This window comes from Mytilus trossulus, chromosome 11 (genome assembly GCF_036588685.1).
Source record: "Mytilus trossulus isolate FHL-02 chromosome 11, PNRI_Mtr1.1.1.hap1, whole genome shotgun sequence".
NCBI classification, from domain to species: domain Eukaryota; kingdom Metazoa; phylum Mollusca; class Bivalvia; order Mytilida; family Mytilidae; genus Mytilus; species Mytilus trossulus.
In genome coordinates, this window is record NC_086383.1 from 18,810,981 (window position 1) to 18,831,120 (window position 20,140).

The 20,140-nt window shown below is 32.9% G+C and overlaps 1 protein-coding gene across 1 annotated transcript; it reads left to right on the forward strand.

The window, feature by feature from the left end:
• Positions 1–5,269: 5,269 nt before the first annotated feature.
• LOC134690814 (uncharacterized) lies at positions 5,270–19,936 on the forward strand. Its single transcript, XM_063550899.1, has 5 exons — positions 5,270–5,410; positions 13,137–13,266; positions 14,097–14,273; positions 16,347–16,517; positions 17,309–19,936. The coding sequence occupies exons 1-5, from the start codon at positions 5,270–5,272 to the stop codon at positions 17,974–17,976; spliced, it is 1,287 nt and encodes a 428-aa protein (XP_063406969.1). The 3' UTR covers positions 17,977–19,936.
• Positions 19,937–20,140: the final 204 nt, after the last annotated feature.

Here is a 20,140-nt window from a genome sequence, read left to right on the forward strand (position 1 = left end):
TTCCACCATCTGGAAGATTTCCAAATGATGCATCACTGAACAAAATAAATTTCACATTTTGTCCAAGATTCTGGAATTACAGTGAAACGGGATCGTTTTGCACCTTCCTAATTATTTTATTAACTTTCTTTAGATCTGCTAGACTTAATTTTTGATGAAATAGCAGTAACATCAAATGCAATGTCTAGACGTGTTTGTCTTGCTAACCATAATAATTGTCTTATTTTTGACCTCAATTGTGTCTGTTCTGATGATAAAAGAGGAGATGTTTTAACTCTATCTTTATTAATTAAAACAGTCTTCAACATGTTCAACATTCTGACATAGTCTTGCTGGCTGAGAACAATAGTTTCATTTTCTTGGTTGAGGTCAAGACCCAAATATTTGAAAGACTCACAGGATTCTTTCCCTACCTTGAACATATCCCTAATTCTGGACACAACACTTTTCTCAAAGGAACTGGATCCTGCCGAAAGAAAGTCATCTACATGAACTGCTAGGACACCAGTCAAACCTTTTTCATTATACCAATAAAATACTGCTGAATCAATTTTGAACACTGTTCCTCCACAATCTAGCAATGTTGCTTTAATTTTTTCGTACCACTTTAAGGATGCATCAACAAGACCATATACACATTTGTTAAGGCGCCAGACTTTACCAGTTGCTTGTCTTTAATATTGATACAGTAATGACCACTTGAAGTTAGGTTTACATCCCCTAACTGTCCAAACATGGTGACCTTGTCATTGCTGAGATCTAGGATAGTGCTTGCTCTTTTCAGAGGGATTTTACTTAACAATAACGGTATTTCACAATCCACCACTTCTGTTTCAATTGAGCACTTAACTGACCCAATTAGTGCAGGAATTTTCACTTTCTGATACGAATATACTGTTTGTCCATCACCAAATTTGAATGGTACATGACTTTCATTACAAGTAAGTTGATCAAGTCATGGATCAAGGGATTCTACAAATTTGTATAACCATTTAGAACCACACACTGTCTTGGAACATGCAGTATCAATAACTACAGCATTGTAGGCTTCTGCGACAAACACTGTCAAAGGGTTAAATTCTTGTGCTGAGGTGAATAATGTTATATTTACAATTTCATTTAACTCATCACTCTCGTGTTCTGTTAGATTCACATCGAGCTGCTTGTGAGGACAATCCTTGACCCAATGAAATTTGGAATCACATATTTTACATCTTGAGACATTTCCATTGAAGACTGGATTCATTTTAGTCTTAAGTTTACTAGAGTTGGTTGATCTATCAGCTCGATTACGAGGAAAACTTCTTCTTGAACTAAATTCGACCTCTCTGATAATACCCATCACTGACAAAAAAGCTGATTCTTCTTTGATAGTTACAACAGAGTCTTGTTCTCCAGGAAGATTTCGAGATTTTGATGCGAATATCCTATTCAAAGCAGATTTCATTGTGTCGAATTTAAGGTCAGAACATGCAGTTAATGCCAGCTGACGATTACTTTGACTTAACCCAGCATTGTCAAGAAGTTTAAAAGCTAGAATTGCATCTGGGAGTACCATTTCATATTTCTTACATTTATTGTATCTCTGCTCAAACTCAATGATATAATCAGACATGCTTATATCATCTACTCTGTGGAACTGATCAAATACAGTATATGCAGCATAAGCCTGGTCTATTTTATCCTTCTCAAAAAGCTTGTCCAACTCAGTTATCAGCTTATCTACTCCCTCATCAACATTTAAATCAGTGGGATCTACTTCTAGGGCTACTTCCCTTGGTTTTCCTTGTAGCGACAAAGCTAAAGCCAAAACTCTCTTCTTCTTGTCAAGATCTGTCACGAGTTGCCACATTTTGACTTCATTTTTCCATTGTTGATAACTTTTATCTTTGGTCAAACCTGGTGGGTTCTTGCAACTAGGTGCTGTTGCCAACTTTGTAAGCTCTGCTACCACTGTTGATTGGCTATTTATGGCTTCAATATAATACTATTGTCTATTCTAATGTCTTTACTAATCTATAAACTAAACCCACCAAGTAACATGTACCTGAAAATAATATAAACAAAATAATAGAAAACACAGTAGTTAACATCTGTTATTATATTAATAATAATTATATATCTCCATGACCCTTTGAAAAAAGTATTTTGTTTTTTTGTCCATGGATTTATGTGTTTTGAACAGCGGTATACTACTGTTGCCTTTATTTAGAATCTGTTATTATATTAACAAATTTAGAATCTGTGAAACAAATTAAAAATCTGTCAAACAAATTAAGAATGTTAAGTATCTCTGAATGTTAAGAATCTGTTAAAACAAGTTCAGAATGATGAGGATCTGTTAAAACAAATTCAGAATGATAAGAATCTGTTAAAACAAATTCAGAATGAGACTATGAAGAATCTATTAAAACAAATTCTGAATGATAATATGAAGAATCTATTAAAACAAATTCTGAATGTTTAGAATCTATTAAAACAAATTCAGAATGATGAGGATCTGTTAAAACAAATTCAGAATGATAAAAATCTGTTAAAACAAGTTCTGAATGTTAAGAATCTGTTAAAACAAATTCAGAATGATGAGGATCTGTTAAAACAAATTCAGAATGATAAAAATCTGTTCAAACAAATTCTGAATGTTAAGAATCTATTAAAACAAATTCTGAATGTTAAGAATCTGTTAAAACAAATTCAGAATGTTAATAATCTGTTTAAACGAATTCTGATTGTTAAGAATCTTAAAACAAATCAACAAATTAAGAATTTTATGAATCTGTTAAACAAATTAAGAATGTTAAGAAACTGTTAAAACAAATTCAGAATGTTAAGAATCTGTTAAACAAATTCATCATGATAAGAATCTGTTAAACATATTAAGAATATTAAGAATCTGTTAATACGATATAGAATGTAAAGAATCTGCTTAAAAAAATTAAGAATGTTCAATTTAAAATAAAATTGATAACAGAATGTTAAGGTTTTCTAAAGATAAGCTGTGAATGTTAAAATTATGTAAATTAAAATTCAGACATTATTCTTCAAAGTGACTTTCCAAGATGTTAATTAAAAACAAAATGCAGACAAAAAGGAAACATTTCAGACTAGTGACTTTGTAGTGATATCGGCGGATGAACTCGAAGTTAAAAAGATAAAAATATTCACTTGAAACAATTGCTTATATGAAAGTGGTCCATGTATAAACATAAAACTTAAGTTAAGTGTTCATCTTATCTCTGTGAAATAACCACTTTTATTGGTTTAGCAATAAAATGGGAAATTGTATACTTTACTTATTGTACTTAAAATAAAAATGTAAAGAATTCAGCTCATTCAGATGATATCGGTAAAACAAAAATGTGAATATAGAAATAAGGAAAGTTGTATGATTGTGCCTGCATGGAATGAGATAACTATCCATGAGGGTGAAAAAAACGCAGACTTAAGCAGCTTTAAGTTTCCATACGGTCTTTAACAATGAGCAAATCCAAAACCCCTAAAGGTCCCGAATTTGAAATATATGCTAAAAGAAGTGTTAAAAATATTTAAGGTGGTACCCAACACTTTTACTTAAATTAATTTGGCTAGTTAATTTTTCATAAAATTTTGTCAAAGTATTTACTTTGGCCCTTAAACAAAAACATAAAATTTTAAAATCTTTGAACCAACCGTTTTGTCAGAAAAATTACACTGGTTATATATAGCAGTTTGACAAACAATAATTTTGATCATTGAGAAGCTTAATATTCCCTAAACAATGCAACGTAATCAAAACGTTTAGCTGATTTTACAGAGTTATCTCCCTTTAGTGTTAGATACCACCTTAAGATATAACCATTGTTAATGGATCGGAATTTCTATTATCTACTCTATAATTATTCTGAATATTGATTTTTATATTTGATTATATTGAAGTATTGCTCTTAGATAAATTTGAAAAAAAAACTTCTTTTATAAGTTGGAACAAAAGACTTGTTCTCAACATAAGAGTTTAAATAAGTTCGCTACTCAGTTTCAAAATAACAAACTTTTTATTACATTAGTAAATATTGATAGAGGATTAATAAAGAAACCAAAAGAGCAAAACATAAAATGTAGGTCAATGTGCTTGTTTTTCCGATATTATAAGCCATAGAAATTTTGGTGGTAAAATGTTTTTCTCTTGACTTTTCATAGCTTTATCATTGACAAGTTTAACTTTCTCCAAAAACTTGTAAAAATAACAACGATTTTATAAGACTTTTACAGATGGCTTATAATGATACGCGTAAAAGATTTATAAAATAAATGGGGGTGAATGGGCAAATTTGTTTAAGGCATTCAACTGAATACAACTAGAGGATTCGGAAAATCTGACAATAATTCCAAAATCTGACAAGCGAACTTCCTCAAAGATTTACGACGGTTAACAACATTTTAAATATTTCAGTAGTGCAACAAAACAACTATCCTTAACTGTTAAATATGATATTATAATATATGCACATATTTTATGTGTGTAGTTCAAAAACGCTTAACCGCATCTCTTTACTTACATTAAAGTTTGCTATTTAGAGAGAGGCGAAATACACCAAAAGAACAGTCAAACTCGTAAGTCTAAATAAACTGACAACGCGATGGCTAAAAAGAGGAGGAGAAGACAAACAGACAAACAAACAAACAGACAAACAACATATAATAGCAAAATAAAGACCTGTCAACAGACTCTTTCGAGGAGTGTGCGAAGAAACGATTTATTGCCTGCAAACAAATATGTCCACACTTTTCCATCTTTGACGAATTGCATCATATTTGGCATTATTCAAACTCTGTGAATCTTCTACAATTTAAATAAAGAATGTAGTATGTTGGACTCCAAATCCAAAAAAAACTTTCTTACAAAAGTATGAAGGGTCATTGCATATTAATATTTAACCTTAACCATAAACATTTAACCTTGACCATAAACATTTAACCTTGACCATGATCATTTAACCCTGACCATTCATATTTAACCTTGGCCATTAATATTTAACCCTGACCAAGAATAATTAACCTTGACTATGCATATTTAACCCTGACCATGAATATTTAACCTTAACCATTAATATTTAACCTTGAAAATCAATATTAAACTTTGACCATGAATATTTAACTTTGACCATGAATATTTAACCTTGACCATTTATATTTAACCTTGACCATAAACATTCAACCTTGGCCATAGAAATTTACCTTTACCTATGCAATTGCTGTTTCCAGTTTTGCAATCAGTTTTATTGTTTTTAGAATGGAGTTTAAATATGATGAAGATTCAGAATTGAACCTGAGGGACTACTTTGATAAATACAAGAACAAACTCCCCCAGTTGGCCATAATTACTGGCGGGGTTTATGGGAAGACGAAATTCGACGATGTCGCTTCTGATCAGGTAAGGTATTTTTTTTTAAATATATATATAGATACTTAAATATATATTTTTAAACTCAGCAACGAGATGCGATACACTGTAAACTGAATCAAGAAGTTAAGCCATTTGTAGAGATTAGAAAAAAACAAGACATATTTTACACTTTCAAAAGTGAAACTTTAGTATAACCTTAAACCCATCCGCGTTGGATTCCCACAAACTACAAAAAACACCTACATATATGTAAACCTTATCACAGGAAATAAACAATATGAAAATAAGATCGTTTAACCTATAGCTGTACAATGTAACCTATGGGCATGCAACAAGAGTATAAATCTAAATAACCGAAAATTATACCATAGCTCTCTACCATCTATGGTATAATTTTGACAATTAAACCATGGTGTTGTTGTATATCTTAAGAAAGATAGTAAGACCCGACCATGGTCTCTTGATTTTTTTGACACATGAAGAACGGGGTCACTAAGCTTAACTACACGCTTTGCACCAGCCGATTTAAATAAATGCCTATGGTGGTTATTGAAACGTATATATGACGTCGCGTACGGTGTTGGTGTTAGTTTTGGTAACGTTAGTTTGACGTTATTTTTCATGCATTGTATAAATAACGTCGTACGTTTTTTCATTTCGTACAGCTCAATCATACAGCATAATTTATATGAGCGGTTTGCTTGAATTGCTACGTATAGAACCGAAATGCAAAAGCGGCACATATTTTTTTAAGTACAGTTAAATTAAAACGGAAAAATAATATTCATTTGAATAAGTTTTCCTTTGGAGCAAAGATATTTTCTCTTCTTTTGATTGTAACAGGATATTTATAATTAATCCGTTTCCACTTTGAGGGTGCGAGTAGTTCCTTGTAGCCTTAGCCTGCTCTTTTAAAATCTAAAAGGGTGACTTTTATGTGCAAGAGATATTGCTCTCTCTTAACACGGTTCAGTCATTTATCACCCCCTTCAGACGGACTATCATGGTTTCACAAGACCATCATACTCGTAAATGTTGTCAAGGGCTTATTCTTTTATCCGCTTTTGATAGCCGATAAGGGCCATTAAAAAAAAAAAAATTATGTCGTAATTACGACATAGCATGTCGTAATTTCGACATAACATGTCGTTATTACGACATCGCTATGTCGTAATTTCGACATAACATGTCGTTATTACGACATCGCTATGTCGTAATTTCGACATTACATGTCGTTAAAACGACATCGCTATGTCGTAATTTCGACATATCATGTCGTAATAACGACATCACTATGTCGTTATAACGACATCGCTATGTCGTAATAACGACATCGCTATTTATAAAAGAATATGTATTATGATTGCCAAAAGACTAAATGACACAGATATTAACAACTGTACGTCATCATAATGCCCCCAATAATTAGAAACCCCCGCATAGTCAGCTATAAAAGAGGGAGGAAAGATACCAGAGGGAGAGACCCCGAAATGCTGTGTTGCAGACAGTGTTATTATTCAATTATTAGCTCCCTTGGTAAAACTCCAAATTTCATAATTAATGCATTTTATTGTTAAATAATTTACATGAAGCTTAATAAGTATATATTTGTTGATTGCATAGCTTTTGCTATTTGAATTCATTGGTTAAAGATATTTATTTATATTGAAAATTTTAATAATTGCATCGTCGCAAAATCTTTGGATACCTTCTTTGAATACCTTCAGTGAGAAACTTATATATTTTATAAAACACAATTGAGGGTATATACTATTAACGTTTGACAAAGAGGTGTTATAAAGAAAAATAAGAAAAGCTGTTCAGACAGTTGAGGAAGATAATACTACTAGTATATGAATATGAGAGCCTATCCCATCACCCTCTAAATAAGCGCATTCTACATGGCTTCTTGCAATAAGGGGAAATTAAAGTATCAATTACCCTTATGCTACTTTCAAACGTTGGGCACGATATTCCTACAACAAAATGCGACGTCGAAGAGTTTGCAAGTTTTATTCGGTTTTTTATATTGTTGGTTGATTCTGGTTCTGTTCGTTTTGTGATGTCATTTTATCAAAAAATTACCTCGAGTTGTGGAAATCGATATAATAATGTTTACCCTTTAAGTTATTTCAACTTAAAATGCAGTACTGTCGCAAGTAATGTAGGAAGGAAAGATGAGACGGAAGTACATGTATACGGTTTTCATATTTTTTTTTATCATAGGATGTTTAACTTTCAAGTTGCATATCATCTGTCATTGTAAAATTTCTATATCTTAATTCATCCCCAATACAAATATATTTCTGCAAGTAAATCGAACATTTTTACCCTTGGTTAAATTTGAATAGAATTGTATTTTCCCTGACACATAAGTTGTCGAAATACACCCCTTCAATTACTTGAACCTTGGCTTGAGAATAATTTCCCAAGTCATCTTCAGATATATACATTTTAAAATATAGTAATCTACTCCTGGGTCGTCCGCGAAAACGGCAAATACAAATATAATCCATATTTTTTATAATTCGATGAAACGGTTTTCGTTGCTGTTTGGGATTCGTCTTTCAATTACCTCCATTTCATGCACAAGTTTATATTTACGAAAAGTTCCGGCTTCGCTAGTACAGGAATTACTTTCATCACGAAATAGCAGGACAAATCGCGAAGTAAAATGTTCCGTGAACTGGTATTTAGTGTTTTAATATTGGTGATTGCACCTAACTGAAGTGACGACTTTAAATGATCTATTTCGGAGTACTTCCGTAACATAAATTTCAATTTATTTTATAAAATGGGATTTTCCCCCCATTTCCAAATTCTTTTAAATAATCCGTTAAAAGCTATACAATTAATAAAAATTGCAAAATTTAACCTGTGTCGAACCTATTTCCCCGGGCGGAGTCTTTAGCAACATGCACTAAAAAAAAATTCGGCAGCAATCAGTAACATCTTTCTCCAAATTTCATAACACGATTTGTTTTAATTATCATAAACATTTAATTGAAACTTTAGCACATTTAAAAAATTGGCTACCGTTTTGTAATGTATGGAAGCATTTTATTCCTTTAAGACCCAAATATGTAGTTAATAAGGAAAGAATCTTGGCATTTTTTACTCTTCGTATATCTAACTTTTGTTTTGACCAATTATAAAAAAAATACGCCTTTTAACTGCTTTGAAAAACGAAATATCAACTTGGACAAAATGGCTACCGTTTGAAAAACAACTGTGTAGAGAAGATTTTATTGAATCAGCAATATTTGAACTCACATGAGGCAAATATTTGTACTTTTGTTAGATTGTCTGACTATTTTTATTCATTTTCTACTATAATATGCAGTCGAGTCAAATGAAATTTGGTAAAATAACGGCTTTAACGCCACAAAGAACCGACACATGTCGTTGTTCCTGTCAAGAATCAAGAAGATCAGAGAATAGGATCACTATACATAAGAGTTAAAACAGTTTTTCATAAATGTAACGTTGGATTCTGTTTTAAATCCTAGGGGTTGTAGGAACATCGCGCGTGCCCAACGTTTGAAAGTAGAAATAGAGCTATCAATACTTCAATTCACCCTTATACCAAGAAGCCATGTAGTTTGCGCTCGTTTAAAGGGAGATGGAAAGCTTGGCTTGACTTGGTTATACAATTTCAGTCCTCTAATAATTCCACATTTCATTCTACCAACATGTGTGACTGCAAAGCTATTACGACCGGTATCTTGTTAATCTTAACGGCTTTGTTTGACTGTACAGCCTAGCACTATGGTCCAGGTTAATCTAGATTGTTAACTATAACATATATAAATTTCTCACTGAAGGTATCCAAAGAAGGTATCCAAAGATTTTGCGACGATGCAAATATTAAACTTAACAATATAAATAAATATCTTTAACCAATGAATTCAAATAGCAAAAGCTATGCAATTAACAAATATATACTTATTAAGCTTCATGTAAATTATTTAACAATAGAATACATTAAATATGAAATATGGAGCTTTACCAAGGGAGCTAATAATTGAATAATAACACTGTCTGCCACACAGCATTTCGGAGACTCTCCCTCTGGAAGCTTTCTTCCCTCTTTTATAGCTGACCATGCGGGGGCTTTTCTAATTATCGGGGACATAATGATGACGTATAATTGTTAATTTCTTTGTCATTTAGTCTTTTGCCTATCATAATACATATTCTTTTAAATATAGCGATGTCGTTATTACGACATATCGAAATTACGACATAGCGATGTCGTTATAACGACATGTTATGTCGAAATTACGACATAGCGATGTCGTAATAACGACATGTTATGTCGAAATTACGACATGCTATGTCGTTATAACGACATAATTTTTTTTTTTTGAATGGCCCTTATCGGCTTCCGTAGAATAAAGATTTTATAAGTTGAATCGTTTGTTTCTTCGCCTGTATTAAATGTCAAAAGAATCAACAGTTAAAAGCAAATTCAAAATTAACCACAATAAAATTAATTTAATCAAATTTGCCAATTTCATAAACAAAAGGAAATTTAATCTCAACTATGAACAAGAAAACAGATGGGCGCAGATAATTTTAGCGAAAAACTACTAGGGGACATTTTAGCGCAGACATTAGAGCCCATTTTAGCGCTGGATTTATCCGTTCAGCTGTATTTTCGAAAGCCCATTTTTAATAGCGAAAACTTTCCTAGTTGAATAATACTAAAACCACGAGCAGTAATTTATGCTGGCTTAATATCAAAGTTGTATGTATATTTGTATGTTCACTTTGGTTCATCATGGAAATAAAAGTAATTCTATAGTTGTCACTCAGCTATTTACGTTTTTCTTGATACTTTCATCAAATTGCAAACAACAACATATATAAAAATACAATGTATAGGTGAATAAGCACAACAATCTATTATAGCTGACTATGCGGTAATGGCTTTGCTCATTGGTGAAGGCCGTACGGTGACCTATAGTTGTTAATGTCTTTGTAATTTTGGTCTTTTGTGGATAGTTGTCTCATTGGCAATCATATCACATCTTCTTTTTTATATAGACAAGATAAAGAGAAAAATCAGTTCCTACTGCAACTTTATGAACAGTATTGTGTGAGGAAATAATTTTTGTACAGGGGATATACACAGAGCCCATTACGTACGTTCTTTGGAATATAAATTCCAGGCTAGAACGGACTTTTAAAATTTGATATATCAGATCCCTTTTGCACTGATTGTGCATGGGTTTTCTCTTCTAGATCTCGCGCATGGGTCTTTGTTTTTAATAAAAAGTGTGCAAACAAAATAAATATTGAAACAAATATATAGGAAGGATGAACTTAATGATGAGTTATCAATCCTTGTATGTGCCCGTCGAAATTGATAAAGAAGCATGCCAGCATTTGTTTATCCTTGCATGTTCCTATGTCCCTAGAAACACACTATCCATTCTTTCTGATTTGAAATGTGCAATATAAATTGATCCTTTTTCTATTATAATCGTTCGTTCTGAAGACACCAAGTCCCATGTTCTGAATACAAATAACGTTCAAACTAGTCCCGCAAACTGCCTCAAAAAATAGATAAAAGGGGAGGAAGAGGGTTTCAGAAACATTTAACCTGTTAAGAAAGTTTTGAATAAACATTCAATGACATATTTGTCGCTGGACGTCAGATAAACAATGAATCAATACACAAACAAATGCGCAAATTTGGGTTACGCAATGTTTCAATCAATCTCATTATTATAATTAAATCATACTATTGGTAGAGAAATTCACAATTTGTTACATCAAATTGACTATTTGTTATCTCTAATTGATATTAAATTGTTATATCAAATTGATACTCTGTTATATCAAATTGACAATTTGATAAATTGTTATATCAAATTCATAATTCGTTATATCAAATTGGAAAAAGTAAATAAGCATGACACGTAAAAGCTTCCGCCATTTTCGACGTTAGGCACTACATGTCAAGTTTTACAGAACGTAACGTCAAAACAAGTAAAAAAGCATGGTGTGACATTATGACTAGACAAAAGTACTCGCTGACTGTGTCGTTAATACTTCCGACATGTGATCGAAAATGGGTTCAAAAAAATCCCTGAACAATAGATTTTAATGTTATATAGTATTTTTTGTGCTATTATTATTTCAAATTTTCCTCCCTCCAAAACTGTATTATATGACTTATCATACTTGTAACAAAAATGTAAAAAACGGCGTTTTGTGACATTTTGACTAGACAAAAACAAAAAGATCGCGTTTATTTGTTTTTCAATATTTTCTCTTAAAACTTCGACACAATTTGTTTTTATACACTTAAAAAAAAGTTTTCTCGTTTGAATAAAATTTCATATCGTAGAAAAGACTGCAACTGCCTATTACTTTTCATAAGACACTTAACAAATACGCCAAAACGTCAGAAAACGGCGAGTGTGACATATCAACGGATTTAATAAAATGAACAATTCAGGACATAATTTAAACAATACTTACTAATTGAAGACTTAGCAAGTAGTATATTTATTGTATAATTTTGACACAGGAAGGATGAATATGTAAATTGTGGTTTGGATCTGCAGCATTCGTTCGAATTTTGAAGAACTCCAAAAAATATGCGAGATTTGGGATTTGTGACAGAAATACAAATTTCAAAAAATCATTAATTCTGCCACGATCTTTTGGAATGTTGTGACAAAACTTTTTAATTTTTTTTCCTTATTATATACGGAATAAAAAGATATATCATTTTCGGAATAATTTATTTGAGTTACCTTTTGAAATCACTCTTAACTTCACCCCTATCCATATTTTTTTTCGATTTTCGGCTTGACCACAAAACAAAGTGAACTTTTCGTCCTGGTCAGACGCGTCCAGTTAATGATGACTTCATAAATAAAACATACACCATTAACACCAAAGACTACTCTTTCTAGGAGTACAATTTTTTTTTAATGAGTTCAAAAAATTACAAGAATAACTTCAAAGCAACGCTGATCATATGTCGCGGTGTTACTTGTCTACACGCTCAAAATCAGTGTTATTAGTGATCATTCGAGTAACAAAATGAATAAAAGTATTGATTTGAAGGCATATTCCATTTCTACTTTTAATTACGCACATTTTGATATATACATTTATATAGTTATCAATTCCGAAACTTCTAACAAATGCAATAAAGGCGAACTGGAAAGCAAAACCCGTATTATCACCAACACCGTACGCGACGTCTATATACTAAGATTGAATCCTCATAGTCTCCACTGTACAGTTACATGTATAGGTTAACCGTTACCAAAACGATTTTTTTCGGGGGATGGTGCAGGGGACACGCCGCTTTTGAGAAGCTTCATATGTAGTTAATACATTAGACTTAAAAAAGTATTGTTCAAAATGTTGGCTTGCTGGATCCCCCTTTCAAAGTCCTGAAACTGCACCAGATTTGTTTTTATGACTAATAAACGAGGTTTCTAAAGTAATAACAATTAATTTTGGGCCGTTAAAATTAGAAAGCGTCTGATAACTCGAAATGCGTCCTACTTTGTACAAATCACAACGTGAAATGATTCATCCGAATGATCAGAACGATACTTTTGAAATGCATTTCTTCAGAATAATAAATTAATATTAAAAAATAGAATTTCAGATAGACTAAAAAATCACTCACCCGTAATCTGGAATTCCAGAAAGCATCGTTTAACACGAATCAGTCAACAAACCTTTTATTCATATTTGACCTGCTTTTGTGTGTTTTCAGGTTGTTCGTCTCCATCGTTACATTACACAGAAACGTGTAATGGCCAAGCGATCAACGACAAGGGAACAGTTCTTCAGTATACCAGTGGATTCTGACTTAAAGTTTCAGGTTGTAAAGGGACGTAACAAGTGTGAGTATCAGCTTACAGCTAAATGAGGTTCATGTTTGGTTTACAAAATAGAGAATATCTGACAAAAATAATTAAGAAACAAGAAAATGCATGGACATAAAGAGAAAAGAGGAAAACGATTAAAAAATCAAGATAAGGGAACAATGGAAATATAAAGAATAGTTAATAATAAACAAACACGTGAAATAATTAAAGGAATAGGACCAAAAACTAAAGATTATAGAAATATAAAGGTAAACTAAAAAGATCGAGAGTAGGGACTTGGATCCGGAAATTGAGGCGAAAGATACAAATGTAATATTCAAATGACAATCCCATTTCAAAGAAAGCAATACATGCTGAAAGACAAACAACAAACACAAATCCAAAAAACCAAAGTCTGATAAAAAGATCTGTTGATAACTGACAGGTTCCCTAACATTCTTGACCTTTTATTTATCAACTCATGCTATCAACCATAATAAAATGGAAGACATCAAAAATGTAAATTACTGAGAATTAAGCATTACCTTTTCATTAAAAAAAAGAAACCCTAGCAAAAGTAAATGAATAATAATGAAAAAAGTTAGAACTACGATAGAAAGTATAGCCATATACATGTATCAGTTTCTGAAATAAACAATAAAAATTGCATTTTATATTGTTCGATAAGGGTGAAAGATAAACATTACATAGGTTTAAAATTGAGCAGCAAACTAAATTTAAAAAAAGGACGAAACATCGAATTTGTAAAAACTTTAAAATGAGGTTACATTTAAGTTAAAACTTTAACTTTAACCAAGGAGGTTATATAACCTCCTTGCTTAAACTCAATTGTATATATTTTACAGTAGGACCAGAAGAGAACTTAAAAACCATACTTAAAAACAACAAACCTCCAGTTTTCGTAAATTTTACCTCCTCCCGGAAACATAATGATATTACTGTTGGACCTGAGGGTACTGCACAGTTACTCATCACAGAGGAGTTCAACGAGTATTACTTCCAAGGACATTGCTTATTGGATGGTAATTATGTTACACGGTAATCCTGGGGAGGGTGGGTGGACTGATTGTAACGCCTAGTTACTCATCACATAAGAATTCAACGAGTATTACTTCCAAGGACATTGCTTATTGGATGGTAATTATGGTGGGTGGACTGATTGTAACGCCTAGTTACTCATTACAGAGGAGTTCAACGAGTATTACTTCCAAGGACATTGCTTATTGCATGGTAATTATGTTACACGGTTATCCTGGGGAGGGTGGGTGGACTGATTGTAACGCCTAGTCACTCATCAAAGAATTCAACGAGTATTATTTACAAGGACATTGCTTATTGGATGGTAATTATGTTACACGGTAATCCTGGGGAGGGTTGGTGGACTGATTGTAACGCCTAGTTACTCATCACATAAGAATTCAACGAGTATTACTTCCAAGGACATTGCTTATTGGATGGTAATTATGTTACACGGTAATCCTGGGGAGGGTGGGTGGACTGATTGTAACGCCTAGTTACTCATCACATAAGAATTCAACGAGTATTACTTCCAAGGACATTGCTTATTGGATGGTAATTATGTTACGCGGTAATCCTTGGGAGGGTGGGTGGACTGATTGTAACGCCTAGTTACTCATCACAGAGGAGTTCAACGAGTATTACTTCCAAGGACATTGCTTATTGGATGGTAATTATGTTACACGGTTATCCTGGGGAGGGTGGGTGGACTGATTGTAACGCCTAGTCACTCATAAAAGAATTCAACGAGTATTATTTACAAGGACATTGCTTATTGGATGGTAATAATGTTACACGGTAATCCTGGGGAGGGTTGGTGGACTGATTGTGACGCCTAGTTACTCATCACATAAGAATTCAACGAGTATTACTTCCAAGGACATTGCTTATTGGATGGTAATTATGTTACACGGTAATCCTGGGAGGGTGGGTGGACTTATTGTAACGCCTAGTCACTCATCACAGAGGAGTTCAACGAGTATTACTTCCAAGGACATTGCTTATTGGATGGTAATTATGTTACACGGTAATCCTGGGGAGGGAGGGTGGACTGATTGTAACGCCTAGTTACTCATCACATAAGAATTCAACGAGTATTACTTCCAATGACATTGCTTATTGGATGGTAATTATGTTACACGGTAATCCTGGGGAGGGTGGGTGGACTGATTGTAACGCCTAGTTACTCATCACAGAGGAGTTCAACGAGTATTACTTCCAAGGACATTGCTTATTGGATGGTAATTATGTTACACGGTAATCCTGGGGATGGTGGGTGGACTGATTGTAATGCCTAGTTACTCATCAGAGAAGAATTCAACGAGTATTATTTACAAGGACATTACCTTTTGGATGGTAATTATGTTACACGGTAATCCTGGGGAGGGTGGGTGTACTGATTGTAACGCCTAGTTACTCATCACATAAGAATTCAACGAGTATTACTTCCAAGGACATTGCTTATTGGATGGTAATTATGTTACACGGTAATCCTGGGGAGGGTGGGTGGACTTATTGTAACGCCTAGTTACTCTTCACAGAAGAATTCAACGAGTATTAATTACAAGGACATTGTTTATTGGATGGTAATTATGATACACGGAATGTGCAAAGTAAAAAAGAACTTTTTCCGATCATTTTTGGTTTGTGATTGTGATCTTAAAGATTTCATGTATGTTCAGTCTCTGGATTCGGGAGTCATGTGGTTAAAAGTACGGAGATGTGGTTCGAGTGCCAATGAGACAACTCTGCATCAAAGTCAAAATGTGCAAAAATAAGCAATTATAAGTCAATGTACCGACTTCAGTTTTAACATGGCTCACATAAAACTACAACTATTAAAGGGTCCCTAAGAACCTGTATTAACTTTTGAATTTCTGATATCGGTTGTAATTGTCTAAGACGGCATTTTATGATATTTATTTCTTAACAAATAATATAGTTTTTATTAGTTTTCAAGTATTTTAATATATAAAATGTCTATCTTTCTCCTCTCCTGCTCACAGAACATTTTCACTATTATTGAAACTAAAATTATTATATTTTATGAATATTAAAATAAAAATCTTTTACTCCAGGATACATAAAACCAGACGACACCACTACAATAATTGTAATCCCAGATATCACCATAGTTAATATTGATGGGATTGAAGACCAGACAAAAGAAAAGTTCCAAGAATATCTAAGGAAAATGGACGAACAAGTCAAATCCATTACTAAATTCAACGACCATGATTTTGACACAGGTGCGTAATGCTATGAGATACAATGTATGATTGTAAACGGCATTGAATGAACGAACTAACAAACAAACACACACTAAATATATTCCATGCATTATGTAATTTATGTTCCATGCAGTTTTTATATTATTACATGATCTTACATAATTTGATAGTGAGAGACCTACTAGACGATTGAAGTAAATCTAAAAGTTTATAAAACTTTGGTGAATTTTGCGTTCGCACAGTTCTTTAAGCTGCACAAACTAAAACAAAATGGTATTAGTCTTCAATAACATACATTTCGTGATACCACATATCCTTGTGTTCATAATAAGCGTATTGATATATGTCATTTGTCACATTTAACATTTTATTCCTTATATACTTAGGTTAAGCCGAATTTACTAAACACACATAAACGTATTTATTCAAATTCAGTGAAAGAATGCACTGTTACCCATGTCATAGAAAACCAGTGTATTGGTATACGGAGTAATAATGAGTGGGGAGAGTGGTCACATGTTAAGTCGTTTCTGATGAAAGTTAATCCCAAAAGCGCTTTGGACAGACGAGATATAAAAAGTGATATGCTCATGGTCTAACGTTGGGCGATATGATTAGTTTATAGGTTCCGAGGTATCATCAGCTCAGCTTGGTTTTGGTTTGTAAAGTGTACTTTTCATCATAAGTAATAACGAATTCAGGGAAAAGTAACAGACAGATTATTCAGCGGTATTTGAATTAAAATTTAAAAACTGACGTCTCACTGTTTTATCATTTTAATCAAATCTTGTATTTAAATTTTTTGACAGAGATTCGAATAATTGAGGAAAAGAAAGAAGCGCCAAAAACTAGCACAGAAGCAGATTCCGGAGAGGATTACGACTATATTGAACCTCCTATGCCAGCACCAAGAAAACAATCGTCGTCATTTGATGAGAAGCCAAAAACTACATCGGTTGGACGACCGCTCCCAAATATACCAAATGACAAAGAAACGCCATCTTTACCTCCACGTGGACCACTTCCGGTACCACCATCAAATGAAGTATCAGATAAAAAAGAACAAAAGAAACACAGACCTTATGAAAATAACAATGTGCAACATGTAAACCCTATTGTGAAATGTGCAGAAAATGAAGCAATTTATGAACCGGATATATATGGAGATGATGATTCGCCAGACGGCGTGTTTGATGTGACGTCACAATTGAATCCACTCAAAGTAGACACTACGCAAATCGATCATGAGGTCGATAATGATGCTCATGACATTAGCAGTAAAAACATTTCGGATGTCGTTGAAATACTTAATAAACTGAAACTGGAAAAATATTCAGAACTTTTTGAAGGAGACATGGTAGATGGAATGACACTAAAGAACTTTTCAGAAGGGGAATTGAAGGAAGAATATAAAATGCGACATGCCGAGGCGGTTCGTCTGATGAACTATGTACGACATGGGCATATCCCAAAATAGAACTATAATAAACGGCTTATCTGTCTACATATGATCCTTAGTGGCGGATTAAGATAAAAAGGGTCGACTTTCCCTTGCTCTAAAATCGCAAATAAGAGTGAAAGCTTATGCGTTTTATATATGATCTAGGTTTTAGTTGTCTTTTTTTTAATTTTTGTTTAATATTGTCTTTTTTATGCTTTTAATATTTATGTAACCTTTTTTAAAACCCTAGGCTGGATCTGTCAAAAATCGTAAAATAGTGCCATATTTATACAGACTCAAGTTTCGCCGATGTAAGTAGTGTCTCAAATGTTTAATCTTGCCATTATGCTATACTTGTGTTTTATTATAGGCAATTAGTTCTTGTCTCTTTAAGTGCATATAATCAGATTGTCGTCTTTGGGCTTGCTTTAAGGGTGTACTTAGGTGATCTGGGGTGAAATTAAATAAATCAAGAATTTAAAATTGGTACTATAAGTTGGAAAAGTACTAGTTTAGGAACCGGTAGTTAAGGGTCAAATAAACTAAACACCTAGATGGGTGACAGAGGTCCTTTTCGAGATATTTGATTTATAAAATAATGGCAGAAAAAGGCTGACTCGGACTTTTACCTTATATTTGTATTGGTATTATTTGGGACTTAAATCAAAAGAAAGAAAATAAAGGAGTGGGTCCTATAAGGGCCGATTTTGGCCGCAAATTTCAGGTTCATCTAACGAAATATTTTGAACACTTTTTAAACACTTTAGTATCTATTTCAATTGATTCAATTAGTTTATATGAAAGATTTAACTGATTAAGTCATTAAAAATGCTCCGATTCAAGCTTAGATATGAAAAATCTATCAAATATGCAAAAAATCGTCACTGTTCAGATGGTTTTTGTCAAAGAGCAAAGTGGCCGCATCAGTGTTCATCCTCAACCTTTATATATGTTATGTATTATCATCAAATACAACTTACAATGTACATTTCAATATTATGAATGAATACGAATGCGACCAAGTTCATTTAAGACGGAAACCGTCTAAAATTTAACTAAAATGCTAAAATTGTGAAGATTTCAGTAATTTAGCATGGCTTAATGAAAGTAGTACCCGATATTTGTGCATTGTATTGTCAAAAACAGCCCGTATTTATGTAGCAGAAGCATTCTGCTTTCCAATAAATAGCTAAGAGATTACATTTTCACAATTTTGTAAAACTGCTATATTTTGGGGCTAAAAAAGGTTCTTACTGAACCTACTCCTTTTGTCAAATGACCTTTTATGAGCTATCAAGTCTTATATTAGTAGATAAGTATGTGTTATGGGGCAAACATATTGTACCTTGCATCGTATGGAAAAACACAAAGGAGTCTGAACATCTGACACCAATTTCAAAACCTCATCATGTACATACTAGCCCTATTTCTCAGTAATAAAAATGTAGAATAAAAAGTAAAAACACAAACATACTGAACTCAGAGGAAAATTCAAAAAAGAAAATCCAAAATCAAATGGAAAAATCAAAAGTCCAAACACATCAAACGATAACAAATGTCATATTCCTAACTTGGTACAGGCATTTTCTTATGTAGAAAATGGTGGATTGAACCTGGTTTTAAAGCTAGCTAAACCTCTCACTTGTACGACAGTCGCATATATAATATTGTACTCAGACTTAGAATTCTACAAGTCAACATTTTTTGTTTTTCGGGTTCTTTATACTGAGAGTACTGAGTAAAGTTTTATGATGACTCGAGTTATTTCTATACATTGTATATGCAAAAAGGGGGATTTGTAATCCCGTAGAATATTTTTTACCTCAGCAAATTGGTGCCAGTATTAAGTCCTGCTACCTATACCACGTTGTAGTTGGTGTTGTTCATGTTTTGTCGGTCTTTATCGTCGGAGTAGTGGGTTTTCTTAGCTTGTTTTATGTAAGTGTTGTATTGTATGGCAATTCAATGCCGGTCAGTTGAGGATTTGACATAAAAATAAATTTTAGCCAATACACATATTTTTACATACATGATGCATTAGAGTAACTTTTTGGAATACCTCTTATCCGTTTATGTATCATTCGAAGCGCGGCATACTAGTATTATCGCTTATTAATATTTGTTTTCTTGTTTTAATTTCAACTTGATTATACGACTCGGTGTTTTGCTATGAATTACACGTTCTTGTTTGAGTAATGTG